This window comes from Crotalus tigris, unplaced genomic scaffold, assembly GCF_016545835.1.
Source record: "Crotalus tigris isolate CLP2741 ecotype Arizona unplaced genomic scaffold, ASM1654583v1 scf7180000024291.2576520, whole genome shotgun sequence".
NCBI lineage: Eukaryota > Metazoa > Chordata > Lepidosauria > Squamata > Viperidae > Crotalus > Crotalus tigris.
This window is the reverse complement of record NW_024100464.1, coordinates 83,963-105,457: the sequence shown is the minus strand read 5'-3', so window position 1 is coordinate 105,457 and position 21,495 is coordinate 83,963. Positions and strand designations below refer to the sequence as shown.

The 21,495-nt window shown below is 38.4% G+C and overlaps 1 protein-coding gene across 3 annotated transcripts in view; it reads left to right on the top strand.

The window, feature by feature from the left end:
* The window catches only part of SUSD6 (sushi domain containing 6), a 58,441-nt gene that overhangs the window by 14,693 nt on the left and 22,253 nt on the right, over positions 1–21,495 (top strand). For all 3 annotated transcript variants that reach the window (XM_039324028.1, XM_039324030.1, XM_039324031.1), the window contains exon 2: positions 13,206–13,383. In XM_039324028.1, the coding sequence (XP_039179962.1) occupies positions 13,263–13,383 (121 nt within the window). In that variant the 5' untranslated portion in view covers positions 13,206–13,262. The remainder of the gene's footprint in view (positions 1–13,205; positions 13,384–21,495) is intronic.

Below are 21,495 nucleotides of genomic sequence, written 5' to 3'. Positions count from 1 at the left end.
GGATGCATGAAATAGAGTTACACCAAAATCCTTACAAGAGAGAAGACTAACTACAGAATTCTGAAATTCTAGTGCATGTTGGCTGATATAGCATGTAAATTTGGATAGTTGATGCAGGGTAATACTGCAAAGCAATAATTTCACTTTTCTCTGTAAGTCTGTCATGTGGCAATTCAGATTTTAATTTTTGGATCTTTCAACAAGTTGCTTCTTTTTGTATATACATATTCTACGCAGAGAAGATTCAAAGGAACAGACTGAATATTTTTCTAATGAAAATATAGGTACACTTTTATTGGGAAAGTGTTAATTATAAACTTGATACGGTAGTTCCTTGAAACAAATTACCTTGGATATTTGTTTCAAGGAATAACTGGACAAATAACTGTATAGATATACATAGTAGAATTTTAAAAAAATAACTTGAATTTGAAATTTCACAAGATTATGAAAATACTTTAGTTTTTCACTGTGGCATTTTTTTAACAGCATGGAATATTAAAAGAGCTGCAATGCTCGTGTTATCAGTATTTGTGTAGACTACATCATTTGAAGAATGAGAAAAGTAGCTATATTTTTATTTGTAAATACATACAAGATTGTTCAGATTCTGTATTTGGGTTCTTATTCTGGAATAATCTGGTGGATCTGTTGTTTCTGTGATGAGTTGGTAAATAAGTTTTGTTCACTACGGAAAGACTTCCTAATATGGTTCTGTCAGCAAAGTTAGCTTATGGTGAGGAGGTGGGAATTCAGGAGCAATGCTAAAAAGAGCATACTAGCTCACTTTTATTTTCAACTTGGCCTCAGATGACACCTGACTGGTTTCTGTTTGTTGGCTTGGTGCTGCTTATGGAAGACATTACATTTAATTTTGATTAAATGATAGTGTATATATTGCAGCTTTCATATCAGATTACCAGTTTGGGCAGTAAATTAAAAAGTGTTGAAGAAATTACTTGAGTTGGTATAAGCATTGTTGTTGATTGCAAGAAATGTGAACATTCTAAGGCAGTGGTGGCGAACCTATGGCATGCGTGCCAGAGGTGGCACTCAAAGCCCTCTCTGTGGGCACACGCACCATGCCCCAGAGATGGCAACCGTCTTTCTTCAACCAGCTGCCCACTAACTCGCCGAGATCCCAATGCCCAGATGCATCCCAGCATGGTTGGTTTCCCTCCCCCGTCCCATACCTCTTGGCCGCGCAAGCTCTCCTTTTCCTGGATACGACCCACTGCATCGCCTCAGCTGTTGGCTGGCCTTCCAGCTCAGAAGTGGCTTCTCTGAACTACTGGCGGTGGGCTGCGGAGCCCCAGTGTGGGGCTGTGGCTGCTGACAGACACTGTCGGCCCCCATACACTCACTGGCCTCTGTGTGTGGGGGCCAATGGTGTCAGGCAGCAGCCATCCCGGCCCCTGCCTCACCTTGCCCTCCGACAATGGCACCCCCACCCTACCTCACCTTGCCTCGTCTTGCCCCGCAGGACAAACCTCCTGCCCACCACCCCACCTGCTAGAGACCCCCTGGATCTCCCCCAACCCTGCCCCCACAGGCGTTCCTCCCTACAAGCAACATCGAGGTGACCACGTCCACCTTGGCCACACCCAGTCTGCCATGACCACAGCTACGCCCACCCAGTGGGCCACGCCCACCTGGCACCCAGAGATAAAATAAGTGGGTTTTGGGCACTTGGTCTCTAAAAGGTTTGCCATCATTGTTCTAAGGTGAAAGGATAAATTACTATCCCTTCACTTGCCAGCTGAAGTGAGTGAGTTGCTGTTTCCAGTGAATTAATGTCCCACAGCCCAGGTATGCAAATGTAAGCGCTTTAATGTTACCTTGCATCTTTATAATTGAAAACTATTCTTTCCCTGCTTAGATTTTTTTGTAGCTAATTATGAGGAATGCTGAAATAAGAAACTGAATAGCTAAGATAATGTGGGAAGTATGATTACCTGCTGTAATTCTCCTTAGTGGGACATTGAGATTAGAAGTACATATGTTATTTCTCAAATGAACCTATTCAGTTTTGAAGACCATGAGGCAGGAGGGAGGTGGTATGTATAGGGAGGCAGTTATAATCAAATATAAAAATAGCATGTGTGTGCATAGTCACATTTGGTGCTTTTCTGTATATGTAATCCCAGATAATTGTATCTTAGAACAGTGTTTCCCAAACTTGACAATTTTAAGGCATGAGGACTTCAACTCCCAGAATTCCACAGCCAGAGTTGAAGTCCTCATGCCTTAAAATTGTCAAGTTTGGGAAACACTGTCTTAGAATATATATTTCATTTTACTCATATCCCGTTATATTGTATAAATACCTAAAGCTTCTGTCTTTTATTTTTAGCTCATATATATTTGAAGATCTATGGAAGTTTAATCAGAAAATGTTTCATTAATCTTTACTTTTGATTGTTTCATGTTCCTTTGATCACATCCATTAAATATTTTAAGTCTGTACTTCAAATTTGGCTCAAACCTACTATGACATATGGAGTATACCTCATCAACCAAATGATTAACAGATTTCCATGCCTAATGATTTAGAGCAGGGGTGTCAAACTGGTGGCCCACGGGCCAGATGCGTCACATGTAGGCCACGCCCACTTGAGCTCCGCAAAGGCAAAAAAGTCATACATCACGATATGTCACATGACATGACCGAGTTTGACACCCGTGATTTAGAGGACCATTATTTTGTTAAAGCTGTAAAGATACTGATGACAAATTGATTTTTCTGATCTGGATGATCATTTGAGATCTACTCAAATGAAATTGTGAGTACCTGCAGTTTCTTTTTGGAAATCTAAATTGGAATACAGATTTGGAATACAGAACTAATGATCCAGTGTCACCAGGATCGTACCTAGCAGGGGAGATATTATTGAAAGGATGGATGTTGCCGCTCCAGTATTCGTTCTTCACACAGTTTGTAAATCTGCTGTGGTAGACTGGGAAGCATGTTGTAATTTAAATCTGATTATTTTAAAGGAAACAGATTATTTTAAAGGAAACTCACCTTAGCCTGAAGACAAGCTCTTTAAGCCATAGTTTTCTTGATTATAGATGAATCAGCTACTTTAAATGAGAACAATGGCTATGTAGCCCAGCACCCTGCTGTCCTTGTTTGAGTTCAGCCAACTAAGCGGGGCTGGGCTGGGTAGTTTTTGGATGGAAGACTACAAAGAAATACTAGGTCTGTAAGCTAAATTGAGAAGTTAAAAAATGTTCTGGAAAGAGGCAGTGGCCAAGCAAGTCTATGTTCTGTTAAGAAAATTTTATGGTTTTATATATAAAATAGAGCATAACTTAAAGATTTTAATTTACAGCAAACCCACCAATCAATCAATTTTTATTTGGTCATAGACCATTACAGCAATCCAACATAGCTAATTTTGTCTTCTTTTCTGGTGTAGATAAACTTGAATTATTGTTCTGAACTCTTATGCTGAAAGTATATGTTTAGATATGCAAAGAAGAGGCTAAAAACAAAGAATTATACAAGATGATTTTTTTCTTAAATAATTTGTAGCATTTAAATACACAAAAGCTTGAATGGAGAGTACGGTAAAACTATAGGTAGACCTCAACTTACAATGGTTCATTTAGTGACCGTTCAGAGTTACAATAGGACTGAAAAATGTGACTTATGACCATTTTTCACATTTCACATGCAGCATCTCTTTGGTCACATGATCAAAATTTGGTTGCTTGGCAACTGGTTCATATTTATGACAGTTGAGGAACCAGGGGTCATGTGACCAGCTTTTGTGATCTCTGACAAGCAAAGTCAATGGGGAAGCCAGATTCACTTAATAACAATATTAACAACTTCAATGATTCACTTAACAGCTATGGCAAAAAAGGTCAAAAAATGGGGCAAAGCTCACTTAACAAATGTTTCACTTAACAACACAAATTTTGGGCTCAATTGTGGTTGTAACTCGAGGACTACCTGTAAAGTTATTCTTGATAAATATAAGATATTATTTAGCATCTTAGTATGTTTCTTTGATTCTAGAGATTATATATTTTCTAGATTAGTGTAAATATCTTATATCTTATTCAGAATCATAACCAGATTTTCAGCTTTCAATCTAGAATGAATACATATTGGAGGCATTATGGAATTGATGGGGAAAGCGTGTGTCCATTTTTGCTGACTTGCTAGTTCTGAGAAAGGTAGAATATGTTTCTGACTCTGACATAGTCTGATAGGGTGGTATCAATCAAAGTTACCTAACTCGGGATTGTGCATTTCTTCCTAATATGTAATACCTAAATATCTTTGGATATATATCAGGGCACAAAGCTTATTTGCCAATTTCCTTGTTCAGCTTAAGGAACAAAAGTTCATATTATCCCACTGTTCCTACATTATCAAAGACAGTTAACTGACTATTGATCCCAGGCATCAGGCTGGCCTTAAAAGCACCAGTACCTGTTATCCTAATAGATGCTTGATCTCTTAAAAGTCTGGTTATTGGGCAGACATATGACTATAATGGAATGAATGAATGAATGAGTGAATGCCTTTTTTGTCATCCAGGAAATAGAAACTAATATTAGTAATGGTTTAAAAATCAATTCCACAAAGCCTTGCAAACATGGAACCAAGAGAAGTTGGGGTTTTAAGAGAGAAATACTGTTGGATGTTGATTTGTTTCTGGTTGGTCTATTTTGAGATGCTGTGATATCACATGGCAGGAGTAGGTGGATGAGGTATCTAAACTGTTCATTTTCTGTCTAAATGATGGGGCAGGATCTCATCTAAACGTCAATTGTCATTGTGTATTTAGTGCAAATCATATAGTATTTTTAGTAAAACCAGCAGATGTTTTTCTTGCTCTGTGCTGATTCCTCTGCTGCTGCCTCCTGGTCCCACATGTCCTGCCAGTATGAGTCTGTGAGTGGCAATGTGGGCAGAAATTGCTAATATGTCTCAAATTATTAATGTGTATTTAAGAATACCAAAATTGTGAACAGAGGAGCTGCTTGCAATGTATTTTGCATTTTCCAAGAGTTCAGTGATTATTAGATCCTGACTTCTAACATATTATTTTTAATTGAAAATCTTCCCTTTTGCATGCTGTCTACCTGCTATTGTACAAAGCCAACTAATTCCTTAGCGGGAAGCTAAATTTCCACTCATTGTTATTTTACAACATTATTGCAGTGGATGTTAAGCTACTGCTGCAGTCATTAAGTGAATACCATAGTTCAGTGGTGGCAAACCTAGGGCACGGGTGCCAGAAGCGGCACTCAGAGCCCTCTCTGTGGTCATGCGTGCCGTCGCCCCAGTTCTAGGCCTTCAGCTGGGTCTTATAAAACCTTTTTGTTTTAGGCCTCCGCTGCTATGTACAAAAAAAAAGGTTCGATCAGTCAATTTCAACTTCTTGTGGAAAAAAAAAGATCTTGCTAAGTTGGAATTGATTGATTTAACTTTTTAGTCCCACCCAGTCTGCTGTTACCACCGCAGCCCTGCCCACCCAATGGGCCACACCCACCCGACACCCGACGATGCATAAGTGGGTTTTGGGTTGCAGTTTGGGCACTCGGTCTCTAAAAGGTTCGCCATCACTGCCATAGTTGTTAAGCAAATGCCATGGATATTAAGCAAAGCAACAAGTGGTTTTCACTGTAAACTGGAAATAAATACTGGTTTCTGGCAAAAAAAGGTAAATTGAGGTGACATGACCAGAGGAAGCTGCAAATGGTCATAAATGTGGGCTTGTTGCCAAGTGCCCAAAATGCAGTCGTATGACGGGGCAGCCATCAGAAATTTGAATGTTTGAATCTGGGTCACAAGTATCTTTTAGGAGTCTGCAATTACTTTGAATACTCACTAAGCAACTAGTTGTAAGTTGAGGAGCACCGGTACTGTAAAATCCACACTGTAATTTAAAATATTGCAAACAAAATGGCTTCTAAAAAATTTGTAGATGTGTGCAACTTTGACTTGCACTTGAAAATATGCACAACCCAAATGCCTGGGAGGGATTCTTTTATTATTATTTTTGAGTTCAGCATGTCTATTTTACATTATAGTTTTTTATTGCTTTTCCTCTTTAAAATGAAGCCTGGAGATAGTAGGTTGCCTTCCTCAGTCTAAAGCAATTGAATACAGCCCATCATATGATTTATGATCCAACCCAGCCTTTGAAATCAGCCAGGTAAAATTTGTCTATGAGCAGCCACTTTAATTTAGGTAGAGGATTACTAAAATGTTTGTTGATCAAATTCCTCCTAGAGGAATTTTTGAATTCTAGATCTTTTCTGACTCCAGCAACATTTTTTGCCCCAAAATAAAATTGTGGGATTTGTATTAATTGAAATACTTTTTATTTCCCCCTTCAAAATGTCAAACATTACCTACACTGACAAACATTCCATAAAGTTCATAATATAGTTTAGTAAATATTTCCTGTACTTTGTTAAATTCATTTTTCCAAAATTATTTGCTATCAAGAAACCACAGTGCATTCTTGAGTACTGAGTAACAGAGAAAGCTGGTGAACTGTACCTTCTTTCTATGACTTTGCCTGTAGAAAGCATTAATGTTTCTAAACAAAAAAGTTTGCTTTTCTCTTGCTACTTAAAAGAAATCCCTGGGATCACTTGGAAGAAGACAACGTTTTCAAAGGGACTCTTACTGGCTGTTATAGCCGTGACTGTGATTTTTGTACTTTGGAACAATAGGAGGCAAATGTTAAAGTGACCCACTGTACTTGGCCATAGGAACTCATGATCTTAAAAGCCTATTTAAGCCCTGTTGCTTGACTTCTATCATTTATTGTGTTGGCCAAGGTCAACATTTTTGATCAGTGCCTACTTTTTATTGCTTGGTTCAGAAAGTATGTCACATTTTCTTCCAAATGAGGAGGGGGGGGGGGGAGTCCTTTTCATCTTAAGGCAGTTGCAGTTGTACTAACCTATGGATGACTAGGTCAGCCTTGCCCAGCCTCATGCCAAACAAATATTTTGAAGTAATAGTCCCAGTATCCTTGTCTGGACTGTATGGCAGATAGTCCAAAATATGTGGATGACATCAAGCTACCAGTTCTGAGCGTAGGATAAGTAATAATGTAAAGCAGGCTTCTTCAACACAACAAACATATTGCCTGACTTGATTCAGCTCATTCATAAGGTCATAATGCCGGGTAGTGAAAACTGCCTTAAAAGTACTTAATTGCAGATTGGAGAAATACTGTTTTCTATTTGAAAAATATCAAGTATCTGATCAGATCTTACCACCTTTGAAACTTAATGCTGATACCTAAACAGTCTATAGTTGTTCTCCACAAATATCAAGTGATATAGGTAGTCCTCGACTTAACAACAGTTAATTTAGTGACCGCTAGAAGTTAGAACAGCACTGAAAAAAACGACTTATGACCATTTTTCACATTTATGACCGTTGCAGCACACCCATGGTCACATGATCAAAATTTGGATGCTTAGCAATTGACTCACATTTATGATAGTTCAGAGGTCCCCAACTTGTGGGCCGCGGTCTGGTACCATCTGTGGTCTGTTGGCCATCAGACTGCAGGAATGGCTGGGGAGTGTGCGCACGTGTGGATGCACCCTCCACATTTATGTTAGTGCCGCCACATGGGTGCTAGCAGGCTTGTTTGCGCATGTGCAGGGGTGCTAGCGGCCAGTTTGCACATGCGTGCGGACACCAGCATAGATTTCCCTGCTCCTTCCTTTCCCTCTGGAATTGCCAACCCGGAAAGGTTGGGGAGCTCTGTGATAGTTGCAGTGTCCCAGGGTCATGTGATCACCTTTTATGACCTTCTGACAAGCAAAGTCAATGGAGAAACCAGATTCATTTAACAATTGTGTTATTAATTTAACAACTGCAGTGGTTCACTTACCAACTGTGGCAAGAAAAGTCGTAAAATGGGGCAAAACTCACTTTAAAAAATTCTCACTTAGCAACATAAATTTTGGGCTCAATTGTGGTCATAAGTTGAGTACTACCTATACTATTTTATATGCCTAACTGCTGACTCAAGCCTAGCCTCCCTATCATCTATTCACCTTTCCCAGCAAGATTTCAAAAAGCTTTTGTACTTAGGTTCTTCCAGTGTAGCAAGTTTCATTTCACCTTCTTCACTAATAGCATCAAGTGAAGTAACACTCATAATTGTGGAACATACTCTCTACTCAGTTATGACTGGTTTTGATTCATGTAAGTTTGGGATGACCTCCAAAGACTCTTTTATTTGGTTCTATTATTTTATTGTGTTTTATATCTAGCTCTGGGTTACTTCTAACAGTGAAAAATGATTGGTACATTTAATAAATAAATTTAACTTTTTAGATGCAGGCTTTCTTTCCCTTTTATTGCTTATTTCTTCTATTACTCTTCCCAAACTAGACATTCTTTGTTGAGGCTTACAAAAGAAGTGCAAGATAAGTCGCCTCAGATTTTATAAAAGATATAAACACATAGAAGTATATCGTACAGGAATAATTAACAGCAGAAGTTCTACATTCCCATTTTTAGGAAACTTTATTTCAGTTGATCAAACTGCTAAAACAAACAACTAGAAAGCAGTCTGGTTTAAACAAGTCTTTCTTTCATTAGCCTACTTCAAGGTTTTTGCCTCTTGAATATGCTAAAATGACTGTAGTTATAATCTTATTTTGTACAAGCAGTTGTTGTGAAGTTTCAGTGCATTTTTGTTAAATATACTTGACATAATTAGTATAATCCAGAATTCTGAACAAACTTGTATTAGAATCTGATTTTTCTCCTATACAAAGAGTTGGTTGATCCATTGATCAGTTGCCTTAGGTCACATTTTACCACCTGATTACCCTCCTCATATGTTATACTACTGTTTATATTATTTATATATTACCAAATTATCTATGATATATATATATATATATATATATATATATATATATATATATATAGAGAGAGAGAGAGAGAGAGAGAGAGAGAGAGAGAGAGAGAGAGAATATATTTTACCTTGAGTGTTTTTTGATGCACCCTGTCGGCCCAAATATGGGAGAAAGAAATCTTCTTTCTTTTTATCTATCTATCTATCTATCTATCTATCTATCTATCTATCTATCTATCTATCTATCTATCTATCTATCTATCTATCTCAGTATAATCAAGGTTATTTTACAGCTTGAACCATCACACTTTCTGCCAGAGTTCAGCAGCAAACTGCAGCTCTTCAGACATTATTCAGTACTTGGCAGAAGATTCTCAGACACAATTTGACTGGATTAAAGAATGAAATTTTAACCCAACACATTTGTTTGTATGTGTGGAGGGGAGAACAAGGGGAGAGAGGCTTTTTCTTCCTGAGATCCAAGTTGACATTTGGCTAGTTTCTTGATAGCTGACATATGTTTATATAGGCTGTAGCCTATGAATCACTGGTTTCCTCTCACTTGTCACAGCTTTTATATGCATGCTAACTTCAAGCTTCAGATAGTTAGTATTTAAATAAATATAATTTATTGAAGGTATACAGTTTGATCTTTTATTATTAAAGATTATAAAACAGAACCTATGAAATAGCTCCATTTTTTTCTTTCTCCTCTTTTAGGTATATTTTCATGTAGAAACATGAAATTTTATGAAGTTCTATTCATCCAAGTTAGGAAACTTGGTTTTAGTGTAATTAGCAAGTTGAAAAGGATCACAAGTCTAATTCAGACTTCTGCAGTGTGCAGACAAAACCAGGATAAGACTATTACTTTGATTTAAGTGACATTAAGAAAGAATAAAAACAGTTGGGAACTTTGGCATAATACAGCCAATAACACTGTACTCATGTTTAGGGGAATGGAACAAAGAAGATTGTGACTATGACCTTGCCTCCAGGACAATATTTTATGAGGTCAGGGATGGATGTCTGAACTCAATTATAGACTCATATTCTTGTATGAATCAGTACAATACGTCTACTTTTTTGGTAACTGTTCATTGATGAAGGGAGTTTAGTAGTTATGATAAACTGGTCACCTTGGCAAATCAAATATCCTTCCTAAAAATCTAGCTGTCAAATATTCTGGTAGGACTTTTGTAGCACATGATTCTATATGCAACTTGATAAGTAGCAAGATGTGATTTTGAAATGGTGCTCTTAATGTTTAACATTTTGTTTCTTCATTTAATCTCTTCTTGGAATGAAGAACAAAATACCACAACCCTGTGAGGTTTGTTATCTAAGACTCCATGATTTGTTTGTAGAGGTTGATTTAGTATGCTTGACGTCAGATTCCAACTGAACAGACTTTTCTGATAAATAACACAAAATGTTCCTCCACAGTAAAAAGTACTCTTGTGAATCCAAAAAGACATATAATTCTCATCATAATTTCTTGACATAAGATTACTTTTATTAACACTTCTGGTAGCGTAATTATATTCAACTTTTCTTCTATGACCTAAACCTTTTTTTATTTTTTTAAAAGTTAGAAATCTAAAATAATGAATAAGGACATTGAACTTCACCAATATTACCGTGTTTCCCTGAAAGTAAGACTCAGCCAAAAAGTAAGCCCTAGCTTGATTTTTGGGGGTTGGCCTAATATAAGTGGTACTCCAAAAATAAGCCCTAGTTTTGGCGCAAGGCGCATGCCTAAAAATCAAGCTAGGGCAGGGTAGGGGGGTGAACCTGCCCCACACGCCCCACACCCACTTATCTTACCGGTAGGACCCTCACAGCCAGGCCTTCCACTCCTCGACACTTGTCAAGCCATGTGGCTCGCAGGAGGTTGCATAGCGCTTCGGGCCATTGCTGCTACTCTCAGCAGGACGCTGCATGGTGCTTTGTGCCATTTCCACTCCTCCCGGCAGGACGCTTTGTGGCTCTTTGGGTCATTTCTACTGCTTGCAGCAAGAAGCTGCATAGTGCTTTGGCCCATGTCTGCTGCTCACGGCAGGATGCCGCATGGCTTTTTGGGCCGTTTCTGCCGGCCAAGTCTTAATTTCGGGAAGCATGGTAGTACTGTATTACTGAACTTCACTTCTATAGCTGTACAAAAAAGAAAATCACTATATATTAGATGCCCGATTGGAAATCACCATCTTACAACGTTACTATCAATGATTTTGATAAATAGCTAGATGCTCATTGTGTGTTTGCTGCTCACTTTGCTAGTTAAGTCAAGATAAAACAAGAGGTGCTTTGATACGGTAATGCTACTGCTTCTTTATCCAGGCACCATGGTAAATTCTGGTTGCAATCTGGTTTTGCATAGGCACACCCAAAGCCCTGTCAGAACATGCTCTGCATATCTATGCAGGATATAAGAAAATTCTGGTAGCAATTCCAAATAAATTTATAACCTTTCTCAAGTTTGCTTGTGATCCCCAATTTATCAACATACTACTTCATATTATTTGTTGTTTAGAACAGTACATGATAATATTTACTTATTTCTGAAAAAGTAGATATGTATACTGTGGCATAAAAATTCTCAAATCAGATTCACATACTCAGAACATAAAAAGAATTCTGTTGAGAAGGATGTGAAACACATAGTTGTGAAACACCCATGAAAACCTTTTTTTTAGAATTGAAACAAACATAATATTACATGGAAAGACTTTCAAAAGTTTTGTTATTATCTATAGTTCCTTTTTTGCTTCTACGTAATTGGTGTTGGGGATTATAAAAAATTTGCTTCTTTTTTTGAAACTGGCCAGCCAAACCCAAAGCATGAAGACAGAGTTCCTCCCCCACTGTGGTTCCCATGGAATTCAGTCTATGAAAATATGTGCCAAATCATGATTTATTAGTATATGTGAAAGGGGAAAACCATACTGAGCAAATTCTGAAATATTGTGCCTTTTTAAAAGAGCTATTTAATTCTTGACCAACATTCACAGTGGAGATGAGAAATCCCATCAGGCAAGAGGCTCTAGGTTTGCTGTAGATTCTTAGCTTTCTTCCTTTTATTGTGGAAAAAAAATCAACTCCCTAAATTCCTATCCTTTTCCCTGTTTTCTTTCCACAGAGACAGAAATTATCTGCCTGTCAATTATATCAGAATTATAATGATTTTTTTGAGGAAAAATATCCCCATTGCCTGGTTTGAATGGATCATTAGCTTTAACTTGTCTTTGATTTTATATTCCTCATTCTTAAAAAAAAGAAAAAATGAATCTAAATTTAATGTTCCACAAGCAAAATAAAATGTCTTTTCTTTTCCTGTTGCCTAGTCTCCCTTGAGTTTAATGTCATCAGTCAAGTCTGACTAGCAGTTGGCATCTCTTGCTCTTACGCTCCAGCAGGTCCTCTCCTCAGAGATTGTCTTTTTACAATATAGCATTTGAAAGAATACCAATATGCATATATAATAATTAAGAAAGTTAATTTCTAATTTGACATACCAATTTTGATTGTCAAAAGATGTGAAGTCATCATAGAATTACTTATGTTGTATGAAATACATGATTGACTACCAGAGGTTCTTTACTCTAGGACAGGGTTTCTCAACTTTTGCAACTTTAAGATAAGTGCACTTCAACTCCCAGAAGTCCTCAGCCAGAAAGTTCCCCAAGTTAAGAAATACTGCTCTAGGACTTTGTTGAATATAGAAGGTGACATATACCTTTGGCTTGTATCTAATTATCATTAGACAAGAAGAAATGATGTCACTTCCTGGAGTTTAAATAGTTTTAGCCTTTTGCAATTCATGTTTGTGATGTTTTGATATTTAAGCTTGATTATTATTCTGGCTAGATTTTGTATATAGTCATTTCAACTGTGTGGCGTATATATGCACATTTCTTTCTCTTGAGTGCTTTGCCATCAGTCTTTTGTCTTTTTTCTAGGTAGTTTATTAAGGATTTTAATGTTTTAATCCTAATTATCTAGTTGAACCTTTTTTAAAAAAAGACGGAAACAAAATTGGTTCAGGAAAGACGAGACAAGGCAGGTTTGTTACAATTATTTGCTTCTTTAAAACAAAAACAGTCTTCCAAGTTCCATTTTGAAAGTGTTTATGTACAATCTATCTGAGTGCTAATACATTCAGACAAGATAGTTATTCTTTTTGTGTGTGTGAATTTCTAGTTGTTTTGTGTTTCTTTGAAATATTACTTATGTCTTGTTGAAGGAATATATCCACTGTCATAGGTTCAAAATACTCAGTTCTTTTTCTTTTCTGTACTATGGATGTTTTATCTAAGCTTTATTTTTCTCTTTTTGTTGAAGGTAAAAATTGGACTCACCATCTGACTTTAAACATTAAAAACTTTTGGTATCTAAAAGATGTGCCATGGAATGGTAGGAGCAAAGAGCACCACAACATCGTTGCTTGCCTTGATCAGTCATGGGATACTTTTTCCATTCTTTATCTTCAGTTCCTGTATGGTGGAAGGATTGGATTCATGTAAGTAAAATTCTTCCTATCTGTTTCATGTATATTTCTACCCTTCTCTGCTATAATTCAGGGCAACTAACAACATCCCTTGAAAAATGGGTTCTTGTAGAAAATTTTTATAAACCAAGCTAAGCTATCATTTAAAGCAGATATATAGTTTTAAGGAGGGTGGTGCAGTTAAGACGCTGGGTTTGTTGGCTAGAAAGTCAGCAGTCCAGATTCAAGATCTGAACTCTACATGATGGGGCAAGCTCCCATTGGTATCCCAGCTCCTGCCAACCTAGCAGTTTGAAAGCATACAAATGCAAATAGATAAATAGGCATCTATTTGGTGGAAAGATAACTGCTTTGTGAAGTCATGTTGGCTACTTGAACCATGGTAATATCTTCAAACAACACTGGCTCAATGGTCTTGAAATGGAGATGAGCACCGTCCCCTATAGTTGGCTACGATTAGCGGAGTAAAATCCGCAGGGACTCCTTTACCTTTTAAAAAATACTTTTAAGGAATGTGTGCAGTCATTTACTTGGTGTGGGGGTGTCCCACTGGATTGCATTCTTGTACCTGAAATGGAGATCTGATTTCTGCTGGTGACAAGGCTAACTACTTTAAGTAGGGGTATGGATATAAGACTGTTGCAATGAATATATGAGGAAGACATATTTTCAAATTCTATAATGTATTTAAACGACATAGAATAATAATTTTATTGTCACTTTGAATGTATACTAATTGGCATACATTAAAATGAAATTTCATTTATATATTTAATTTATATTATATATATAATTTATAATTATATAATTTATAATTTTATATTATATATACCGGGTATATATATTTAAAGGTGGGCTTGTTATTTGTTACATGTGATCAAAATAATCAGCTGTGTAAGTAATACCAATCCATATCATTAAGTTAATCTGTGATCAAGGTGAAAACATTTCCATGCACATCGTCCAAAGGCTAGAGCCAGTAGGCCTGCATGGGGCAAATCCTTCCATACCGTTTCCAAGGTTATTTCTTTATCTTATCCCATATAAATTCATTTACTTCAGAAAAACAATAAAAAAAATGGCAAGTCATTTAAAAAATATTGTAAAAAAAACCCCTGCAGGAATATGTCTATGCAGTCCTCAGGAATTGGATATGATTGAACAGAAGATAGATAGATAGATAGATAGATAGATAGATAGATAGATAGATAGATAGATAGATAGATAGATAGATAGATAGATAGATGTGTGTGTGTGTTTTCTGAGGTTTTTGCGGGTGTTTGTATGTAGGTCTTCGGTTATTCGGGTTTTCTCCTGCGTAAAATTGGAAGTGTCTTGGTGACGTTTCGACGAAGTCCCATTCGTCATCTTCAGGCTGGTGTTTTCGGCTTCGTGCTTCGAGCAGCAATGTGTGGTCTTAGCTGTTTCTTCCTTTTAACTGCTAGTGGGGGTATGAACTGATTGGGTGGGAGCTTGGCTGTGTTCTGATTGGGTGGAGGTGTGTTCTGATTGGTTAGGGGCTTGGCTGTGCTCAGTCAAAAAAGAGGAACCAACAGCTTCCCTGGTCCAACACCTTAAAGCCACAGGACATGAAATTGACTTTAAAAATACCAGAACCATTGCCAAAAGTGAACATTTTAATAACAGAATAATCAGAGAAGCCATCGAGATAGAAAAACGCCCACACAGCATGAACAAGCGAGATGATACCTCCCGCCTGCCAGCCATTTGGAAACTCGCCCTTATTGACAAACGACTCCCTAACACAAAAAATGACACCAGACCCACACTCACAAAAATCATACAGGATGTCACCACCACACATCCACGCAAAAAGCAAACCCAAAGCCACACCGATGATGAGGCATGACTACAAACCAGAAGCCAGACCACAGCTGCATCATTAGCCACTTTAAACCCCTCCAATCCATACATGAAGCAAACTGACACCCACCATGAAGATGAGGCACGACCACGAACATAAAGCCAAAAAATAGCAAGGCAGCCCACCATCTTAAATCCCCCTGCAACTCAGACTAACCTGAGCACAACAAAGCCCCCACCCAAACAGAACACTCCCTCAGCCAATCAGAGCACAGCCAACCCCCCAGCCAATCAGAGCACAGCCAACCCCCCAGCCAATCAGAGCACAACCAAGCCCCTAACCAATCAGAACACACCTCCACCCAATCAGAACACAGCCAAGCTCCCACCCAATCAGTTCATACCCCCACTGGCAGTTAAAAGGAAGAAACAGCTAAGACCACACATTGCTCCTCGAAGCTCGAAGCTGAAAACACCAGCCTGAAGATGACAAATGGGACTTCATTGAAATGTCACCAAGACACTTCCAATTTTATGCGGGAGAAAACCCGAATAACCAAAGACCTACGTGTGTGTGTGTGTATGTATATGTTTACCACATGTAAAATATATTTATAATGGAAATGAAATTTGGATTTTGAAGAAACAGGGTAAAGTATTTTCAACTCTGGTGTTGAAGAAGATTCCTTAGACCAACATAGATAACCAAGAAATAAAGTAAATGGATTATTGAACAAATCAATCTAGAGTTCTCATTTAATATTTTGGACACATAATATGAAGTTCCTGTCTCCTTGGAGAAGTCCATAATGGGAAAGTTGAAAAGAGGACAACCAACAGCAGGGTAGATGGACTTGATTAGAGCATAGGTACAGCACTGGAAGATCTGAACAGTCTCATTGGTGAAAGATCGCCCTGGGAAAATCAGTCTCTGTGGCCAATTAAAATTGTCACAAACTAGTTAGCACATAATGATGTGTTTGAAATACTCCATATTAGTTGCAATATCTACAATCAAGATTATCCCTTCAAAATAGTATTGATAATCACTCCACCTGAGTATAGCTGACTCATTCAAAAGCTCATCAACATAGTTTTCATATTATCCTGTACATAACATAACATAAGAAATGTGAGGATTTTGGCTTACCTCTCCTTGATTTGTGCAAAGTTCCAGCTTTGCACAACATGAACCCTCCCCAACATGAACATTTCAACAGTAGAAGCAGGATGGAAATAATGCTTGGCAAGAGTGTTCTCTCACTAGTTTAACGAAGAGAAGGATGAGGGGGGTTATGATAGCAGTGTTCCAATATCTGAGGGGCTGCCACAAAGAAGAGGGAGTCAAGCTATTCTCCAAGGCGCCTGAAGGCAGGACAAGAAGCAACGGATGGAAACTGATCAAGGAGAGAAGCAACCTAGAACTAAGGAGAAACTTCCTGACAGTTAGAACAATTAACCAATGGAATAACCTGCCTCCAGAAGCAGTAAATGCTCCAACACTGGACGTTTTTAAGAAGAGACTGAACAACCATTTGTCCGAAATGGTGTAGGGTTCCTGCCTGAGCAGGGGTTGGACTCGATGACCTCCAAGGTCCCTTCCAACTACTACTACTACTACTACTACTACTACTACTACTACTTATTATTATTATTACTACTACTACTACTACTACTACTACTACTACTACTACTACTACTATTACTTACATTTATGTAATGGGATATCTGTCCTACTTCCATTCATATAAGCCTATTTATCCATATATTGATGCCCACATACAGTAAAGTAAAATACATTCCTTACATATATTTGTGGTTCCTGAAGTAGTCACTATTGCATGCACAGCATCACAAAGTTTGTACCAGTTATTTCTGTTTCAGTGGCCATGGAAAATAGTTCTTGGCCATCTTCCCTTTATGTACTCCCACCTGACAATCATGTCTTCTCTCAGTTGTCTTTTCTTCAAACTGAACATTCTGCTTTCCTTCAGCAGACTGTATGGGCAGAAGAAATAATCTTGACAGACAGTAGGAAGTGCTGCAACCAAGATAACAGTCAGATAAAAGAAATCTGAGTCTAGGGTAGAAATGTATTTTGAGAAAACCTTATAACAAAACTAACATTAGGATTATAACTTTGATTTCCCAGTTGGGTCTGCCTTGAAGGGCTGACACCGATTCATCTATACCTGCATCTACAACTCTCTTGTCAGAAACTTCTATTTAAGGTTCATGTAGTTTTTCAAAGGCTGCTTAGATATTCTTCAGACAGTGAGTACAAACAAGAACCGTGCCTAGGAACATGTGCTTTAGAGGTCTACTTCCAGCCAAAAAGTCACCAAAAGTTGTAAAAGATTCTGACAGAGTCTGCATAGTCCCATCATCCATATGTTTAATATAAAGATAGTTGCTCAAGTTACAAGCATGTAATGTGTTTTCTGTATGAAGTCAAATAAGACATTAATTATAGAAGTGATATGTAAACAAAACTAATTGGCTGATTGCTTTCTGCATTTTTACCTAACTATTTGGATGTTGCTCAGTTTTCTAACTATTGCAGTTTGTTTGATGGTAACAACAATTCTGTCAAGTCAGCTTAGAAGATATTTTTTATATTCATCTTCCCTGTACTGCTGTGACTTTTGGTAAAATGATCTTTTCTCAGACTTCTTTTCATTGTAGCTAGAATATAGCTGTGGAATGGAAATAACTTTTCAACACTGAAACATCCGTCTACTGAATGCAGTAGCTTAATCCAGCAATTTATCCTGCCAATTAATGTGTTTTTCCACCTGTTCAAATGTTAGCTATTTTCCACTCAAATGAAGGCTCTGTATGTTCTATGTGTGTGGTCTGCACAGAGCTCCTAAAAATTAGAGGTGGGGAAAAGGAGTGTTTAAAAGAAGACAAACATTTCAAGCCTTAATGAGATCATCTTTAATATACAACATTTGGAAATACGAACATTGCATTGACGTTCTATCCATGGAAATGTTGGTTGGAGTGGGGGGGGGTTAGAAAAAGTTCTATACATTGCTATGAAAGGATATAAAGGTACCAATGAAGAAACATGCTTCCTGGTTTTATTGTTTACATGTTTGCTTGATTGATATGTCACTTTTCTTCCAAGAGTTCCTTGCACAGTGGTGGCGAACCTATGGCACGCATGTCAGAGGTGGCACTCAGAGCCCTCTCTGGGGGCACGCCCTGGAGATGGCAACTCTCCCTCTTCAACCAGCCACCTGCTAACTTGCCAAGGTCCCACATGACCGGATGCATCCCGGCACAGCTGGTTTCCCTCCCCCCCATCCCGTCCCTTCTGGCGTCACATGCTCTTTTTTCCCAGGCACGACCCACTGCATTGCCTCCTCAGCTGTTGGCCAGCCATCCAGCTCAGAGGCAACTTCTTTGAACTGCGGGCTGCGGAGCCCCAGAGTTCACCGATCGAGGGGCCAGCTGGCTGTGATTGCTGACGGACACCGCCGGCCCCCATGCTCTCGCTGGTCTCTGTGTGCGGGGGCTGATGGTGTCAGGCAGCAGCTGCCCGGCCCTTGCCTTGCCCCATGGCAATGGCACCCCCGCCCTGCCTCTCCTCACCCCGCAGGACGAGCCTCCTGCCTACCGTCTCACCTGCCAGAGACACCCTGGATCTCCCTCAACCCTGCCCACCCCCACAGGTGTCCCTCCCCAAGAGCAACATTGAGGTGACCACACCCAGCCAATCTGCCATGACCACCACAGCCACACCCACCCAGTGGGCCATGCCCAACTGGCACCTGGCGATAAATAAGTGGGTTTTGGGTTGCAGTTTGGGCACTCAGTCTCTAAAAGGTTCGCCATCACTGACCTAGCAGCTTAGATGAGGATCTCCATTTTATTCCAATAATAATCATCTCTATTCGATAAGTTGGGGCCCAAGTCACCAATTAGGTTCCCATGGATGAGACTGGCCTAGAACCTTTGTCTCTCTATTCCAACATCCTTAATCGTAACACCACACTGTTTTAAAAAAAAGTTTTAAAAAATGTGATAGCTATTGTAACTGGAAAAACATTTAAGATATGGATAAAGTTTGTTTATGAAGTGACCCAGCAATTGTTAGGTGAAACATCCCATGATTACACCACTTAGTGATGGCAGTTCTGGTAGTCCAGATTGCGGTCTCTAGGTGAGAACCACACCATTGTTAGTCAAGGATCTTATACTTCTGCTCTGCAGTTCTTACCTCCACTTCTGCTTCCCCCACCACCTATTCCCCCCCCCGCCAGCTCTGCATTCTGAATAAGCAAATAAATTAAATAATCCCATTTAAAGATGACCTAAACTATCTTTAACAAGAGAACTGCATTTAGATCAATTCATTGTTTGAATGAGAGACTTTTGGATCACTATATAATTAATAGGGAATTACTAATAGTTACATCTTGGAACAACTGAAATCATACAAGAGCAGCTCTGAATGGACTCCTCACAATGCAGTGCATTGACCAAAATCTTAAGACTATCACATGAAGTTATACTCTGGACTGCTAGGGGGGAAAAAAATCACATTCAGAGCAGCCATTTAATGTTTTAAGAAACTTTCTGCAAAATTTTATGCGTCTTTACACAGCCATAAAAATTAGAACCCGTTCTTTCATTAAATAAAATCTCATATTCTTAGGATTACACAATGTCTATCTGAAGTTCATGCTTATACTTTAGGAGGGCCTCACACTTTTCAAATGGGTCAGTCTACAATTCTTGACTCTGTAATCAGTTATATTGTCTGGGAATTGTAAGAGCTATAGGATGAGTCATCTAGGGTGGAAACTTAAGAAATGCCAAAGATTATGAACCACAAATTGTTGTAGCTGATGTCTGTGTCCTACAACAACTGCTTTATCCCAATCTAGGCAGGCATTAGGGAGGTGTTGTACAACCTCACCAAGAGCCAGCAGCTGCCTTGCTGGACACGCCTCTTCAGCAGCTGAAGAAGATGGCAAAAATAAATTGAGGGAAGCAGTGGGCAGTAGGGGCAGTGGAGTGCAGGCAGTGGACTACATAGTTTGGAGAGCCAGTTTGATCTGGTTATTAAAGACCCAGGCTAGAAAGCAAGAGACCGTGAGGTCAGGTCCTGCCTTAGCCATGAAAGCCAGTTGGATGACCTTGTGCCAGTCACACACATTCAGTGCAACTCAACAACTCACTCAAAGAGGAGGAAGGTATATTGGATATGTTCACAACCTTCAGTTATTTGTAAAAATAATAAAGGAGGGAGGGGAATCGTTGCAAATTCGGTTTCTGTTGCTTGCCATATTTCTGTAGATATTCCAACAATTCCTGTAGTTTTCCAACTTGGTAATTAGGATGGTGATCTAACTTCATGTTCAAGAACTAGAGATTCTTGTGAATAGGGATATTGTATATAGAATATCACAATACTCCTGATATCTTTGTTTAATCTCTTTTGAATCAGTTACTCCTATCAATTACTGTCGTTTAGCATACTAATTGGAGTATGGAACTTCTTTCTGAGTTCAGAGATCTTTTGGAAGACTTTTCTCTGTTTCTGTTCACATGTTGATGCTTTTACTGATTTGATTGTTAATACTACATTTTGTCTCCTCTAATAGGTATCTGAAATTCTTTGTTAAATTCCTTCTGGTGATCTTTGTCTTTCTTCACTTTGGCTTCTCTTCTTTGTGGTGTCTGCCATCAGTTCTGACATCCAGTTTATTTTCTTCTGATGCTTGGTCTTTGGCAGTCTTTTTTCATATTCATTCTAAACAACTTCTTTGATTTCATTCCTCAGTTCCTGTTAATGAGGTCCAAGACTTTAAAATGATTCCTGATGTTCTCCTTCAAAATATATGTACATGCTGAAAATCATATCATGAAAACTGATTGGTTTTGTTCTACTTGAGCTTAAATTGGAATTTCCACATGAACAATTTTTGATTTGTTCCACAGTCAGCTCCAGGCACATTTTTGCTCTTTTGTAACAGTTATGTGTTGCAATAATATATAACCAATTCGATTTCTGTGTACTCAAACTGATGTCCACGTATATAAATGCCATTTTAGTTGTTTGGAGATTGTGTTACCAATGAATTGTTAGGAAGTGATAAGTCATTGTTTTTCATTTCTGTATCCTAACTATGTTTTCCACTTATTTTAACTAGGTATCCTTATTAATTATTAGGTTGTAAATCAAAAGTCTGGCAATATCAAATGTTGAGTTTACAGTTAAAGATGTTATGAAGCCATGACAGCAAAATCCATGAATCTATGATAATTTTTACCACTTTTGTTTTT